Source organism: Acyrthosiphon pisum, chromosome A2, assembly GCF_005508785.2.
Source record: "Acyrthosiphon pisum isolate AL4f chromosome A2, pea_aphid_22Mar2018_4r6ur, whole genome shotgun sequence".
Classification (NCBI taxonomy): Eukaryota; Metazoa; Arthropoda; class Insecta; order Hemiptera; family Aphididae; genus Acyrthosiphon; species Acyrthosiphon pisum.
The window spans coordinates 5,531,625-5,536,917 of NC_042495.1; the positions used below are offsets into that span (position 1 = coordinate 5,531,625).

The following is a 5,293-nucleotide window of genomic DNA, read 5'->3' on the forward strand; positions in this document are numbered from 1 at the left end:
GTCAATTATTGTCGCGAGGCCCGCGTTTTATATTTTTACAATACAAATTTTTTTTTTTGCGCTCGTACCCACATGCATATTACTGCAGACGACTGCTATGTTCCGATAATGAATACCATTTACCATTATCGTCCGTCTGTTTGGTTTAAAAAAAAACACACCGAAACTGATATATTAAGATAAAATTATCATCGTTTAGTCGTTACCCTTTGCCCATGTACACGTCATAATCGACACGAACAATTGTATATTGCTTTATTATTTATTGCAATTATTGCTCACGAGTTGTGATTTCGAATTACTTATTGTGCATGGAAACTGTTTTATGTATTGTACTATTGTATTTCTGGTAGTGTCTGTGACCGCGGACTAGATAGTTTTTACGAAATTCACGACCTTTTAAACCGTTCACGAACGCATTTATAATTATACATGACCCGCGTAGGTACAGTACTTTAGCGGTAGAGCCCTCCTTCTCGATGACACGATATTACTATTACACGACGTCGCTACTTGTTGATTTCTATTTTATTTACCATTTTACCATACCCCTCACGAATGATGATAATTACGACCGTGGCAAACTCGTAAAATGACTAATGGTGCAAGATAATTTTGTGAATCGATAATTCATGAAAAATTGCCGCTCAACTATTATGCAAATTACTAATTATTAAAAGTTAACTCTGAATTCACGTGCATGACATATTAATTAATAAAATAATTATTGTACCCAAAATGATATTTATATTTTTTTAAGAACCCAACTATTAATTAAAATGTAAAAGTATTTTCCAATTTATGTATATGTTATGGTCAATGTGTTCCTGCCCAGGCAATGTGAACCACGATTTTTTTTATTAACCAACATATTATTTTTTATTTTCATTATAAATTATAATTTTACTATTACCTATTGGCTTGTTATAATAATTTATAGTATTTTTTTAAAAAACAATGATTATTATATTTTTTGCAATAATATATCAAACGAACATTTTAAAACAATTATAATAATAATAATAATTGTTATATAATATTGATAGAATGAAAAAAAAATTAACTAATATTATCATTATGTTATTTTTATAATAAATTAAATTCAATGCAATTTTAAATATAAACTATGAAACTAAACAATGTTTATTAATTGTATTAATATAATATAATATTACGAATAATTTGATGGAAAAACAAAAAAATTAACAAATATTATCGTTTTGTTTTATTATAAAATATTATATTGTAAAATTGCATTGAATTCAATTTATTATAAAAATAACATAATGATAATATCAGTGAATTTTTTTTTTTCATTCTATCAATATTATATAACTATTATTATTATTATTATTATTATAATTGTTTTAAAATATTCTTAATATGATAATAAAATTAATAATCGGTATTTTAAAAAAAATTTATTAATAGGTAAAAAAAAAAAAAATACTATAAATTATTATAACTAACCAATAGGTAATAGTAAAATTATAATTTTTAATGAAAATAAAAATTAATATTAGTTGGTTAATAAAAAAAATTGTTGTTCACATTGCCCATAACATATACAATTATCTATACCTAAGCTATAATAAACATTTATGAAAAATGTCATTGAAGACATGTTAAATACCTAATTAAATTTATGCTTTTAATTTTTAACTGATTTTCACTGATCAAATTTAAATTTTTTAATAAATATGAAAATATGAAAGACATAACACGAAAAATCAGGATATGATATAAAAGATACATTATTTTTAAATAATTTAATTATAAATAAAAAGTTATACCTATTTAAATATCTAATAATTAATAAAAAAATGTATACTTAGATATTAATGTAAAACAATAATAATAACATCTATGAAATAGATTATTTATTGTAGCATAAGGAATAATTTTAGGATCTCTACGATTAAGCAAGTTGACAATTTTAAAAAGCATACAAATTTGTACATGTTAAAGTATATATAGATTAATATAAAAGATCATTATTATTTATATAAATTTATAATATTTATACTGCGTTATACATTTTATTTTTAAAATATTTAACTTAATTTTGTTTTAAATTTAAGCTTCAGATTGTTTCAATTTTTCTGCAATAACTTCTACTCGTTCGCACAAAGATTTCATATTAGAATTCATTTTAACCATGTTTTGATTAATGTGAGATTCTATAGTCTTAAGAAACTCTTCGTTTTTTTCAATATTTTGAGTATTTTCTGTATGCTGGGCACTCAGGTTACTAATTGTCATCACTAATTTTCCAACTGAAATAAAACATGATTTTTGAAATGAATATGTTTATTTTGAGTGGTTTAACTTATTATGTTGAGTAGTTAAACAATGGTCAATTTAAATTAAAACCCACATCAATATTATTTAATCAAATACTTAGCCCCATTTTAACATTCAAACAATTGTAATATTATTAGTACCTTTTTGGTGCAGTGATTCTAATGCTACCATCCTTTGTAGAACTTCAGGTAATAAATGTGACTCTTGAGTTGCTTTTAAAATTATTTCATAGAGCTCATTTATTTTTTTATCTTTTTCAGGATCTTGAGAATCTAGTTTTGCTGCAGTTTGTTCAAGTTTGGGTAGCAAATTGGAGACTCTAGTATCTACTGCATCCAATTGAGTTGAGTTAAGAACAGATAGCTGCCCTAATAATAGTCGAACAGCCTCAATCAAACCTCCACTCTCACTAACACCTAAACGTTTCTGCAAACATTTGAAATTAAAATTAGAACTCATCATTAGAAACCATTGGTTTATTTATTATGTGTAATCTATCACTGTCAACCATATATTCGTTAGTTCCTAACAACTTACAATTGTTATATAATTAACACTCGCTAGTCGTTAATTTGAATGTATATGATTAAAATATATTAATAATTGAAACATTGTAATGGACAAATTTAATTGAAAAGAAATGGTTGATTTAAATAAAAATTGTAAAAATACATGAGGTAACATAATTTCTACAAGACTGATTTGTAAAAATGATTTATAAAAGAAAAATTAAACTTCAAATATGTTAGAGATTTACTTCTTAAATATTTAAATTAAAATAAACTATATGGCATGATTAAATTTTAAAACATAAAACAATATCATTACCAGTGTTAAAGCACCCGTTCCAATTGTTGCTTCCAATTTGCGCAAGCGTTCTTCCAATCGAGAAATTTGAGACACTTGATCAAGTTGAGCCCTATTAGGTCTTATTAGTGCTTGGAAATTTAATGCCTCAGAAACACATTCTGATGTCACTTGAGGTTTATCACTGCTATCCGGTCGTTTATTGAGCAACTCAGTTACAGTTTCTAAATACTTTCTAAAACACATATTTGAACATAATTAATAATCAGAATAAAAAATGTTTATTAAAAGTTAGTATTTATGGTTAACATTGTAATAATTTTAAAACAATTAAAAATATATTCTTAAAATGTAGAATGTAAATGAAATGATAAACAACAAACATTCTAAAGGTTTCATTAAATTTTTTCATATGAGACCAAGCTATAGTATTTTTATTTTGTTTTCACTCTTATATTATTAACTTTGCAATAAAAATTTCAATTATTTCCCAAAGATATTTTCATACTAAAAATAGTTCTATGATGATTAAATTTATATTAATTACGATTAATTTATTTGACTTTCTGTTCTTCTTATACTCTTCCATTTTTACACTCTCCACCATAATAATAATATAAAAAGATATATTTATTAATTCTATTTTAAATGCTTTCTAAACTTATGTTAAACAACAATAAATGTTTTCATTTGATTAATAATATTGTAAGAATAGGGTGAAACAGGTTATTATAGCTTTCAATGTGTAGAACACAAGAATCCTATACTTAAAATTATTGATTTTGTAGTGAATTTGAGCCATATATAGCCTTATTATTCTAGAAGAATAAAAACAAGAAACTAGTTTGTATATTATTTTTAACAACACTTACTGTAAATTATCAATTTCAGATGTTCCTAATTTTCCTAATTGTTGTTCAAAAGACTTCTCTATATTTAATGTAGACAATTTCAGTAAAACATCTTGTACTTGAGACCCTATGTTAGTACATGATTGCTCATCAAGATCATTTTTATTTTCCTAAAAAAAAAAGGATTAATCAATTTAATTAATAGTTATTCCAGTTATATCTGGTTCAAACATACTAAAATAGTAACCAATCAATTTTCCTATCATAGACAGGACCATCTAAATTTTTTTTAAAACAAACACAGTTTTGTTTTAATTTTGGTGGCTATGTGTATAAATATTTTTAGTAATAGAGGGCCATTAGAGTAATAGATGATAGGCTCTCTATTTATTAGTATTTTTGTTATTTATCAAAAGATATATTTTGAGCTTAATTGTTTTATTTTGAATAATAAATAATGATTTTTTTCTGTATATATATATAATCAGATAAAATAAGAATAAAATAGTAAATTTAATATTTTAATAAATACAGATCACATAATACTTTTTGTACCATTACATTTAATTCTTTTGTTTCCATTATTTTTTCTATTATATAAAACAGTATATAATACAATTATGGTTTATTAGGTAAATATTATTGTAATAAAAATAAAAATGTGAATATGTGATTTCAGTAAATGTAATCTAATAAATAATTTAAGGACATTTTTCTAACTGTATTTAACATGAAGTTTAGTTATATCAGGTATTATACAAATTATTATAATGTGAAATTCACCTGTAAAGTACTTATTTCTTGAACCAATTCTTCAGTTTCCAACTTCAATCTATAATACTTTTGTAATGGAGTTTCTTTTTCTCCCTGTGCAGCTAGTTCCCATAGTTGGCTTTAAATATTTAAAAATTATCATGTTAAATTAAATATAAACTGGTAAAAAAATCTTGTAAATATTTACTTTGAATTATATCCAGTTTTTATCGACCTGCCCAATTTATCAGAAAAGTCTATATTGTCTGAGCTGACAACTTTGTCTTTAAAGTGTTTGTAAGCTTCAGTTGGAACTAATTTGACGCGTTCGATATCTTCATTGTCCTATATTGAATATTAATGTTATATTAATTACACATTTTGTAATATTGAACTTAGATTTGAATGCATTTATAATTTGTAGATGGTCTTTGGTTGATTTTTTTCTTTGATATTGACGATATTTTATTGCATATTTATTGTTTGATACACTTAAGTTTTAGATTCTGAGTGGAACAATGAATGTATTGATTTTACAATGATGTGTGTTTTTTTATTTTTTTTTTTGTGTCCGTGTA

The 5,293-nt window shown here is 23.8% G+C and overlaps 1 protein-coding gene across 1 annotated transcript; it reads right to left on the reverse strand.

The window, feature by feature from the left end:
* Window positions 1–1,754: 1,754 nt before the first annotated feature.
* LOC100164386 (dynactin subunit 2) lies at window positions 1,755–5,060 on the reverse strand (the record flags this gene model as incomplete). The annotated part of the gene is given in 6 exon segments (XM_008188481.1): window positions 1,755–2,276; window positions 2,445–2,730; window positions 3,133–3,346; window positions 3,984–4,132; window positions 4,746–4,854; window positions 4,924–5,060. Coding segments are annotated over 6 exon segments (1,095 nt in total), but the record flags the coding sequence as incomplete, so codon positions are not given.
* Window positions 5,061–5,293: the final 233 nt, after the last annotated feature.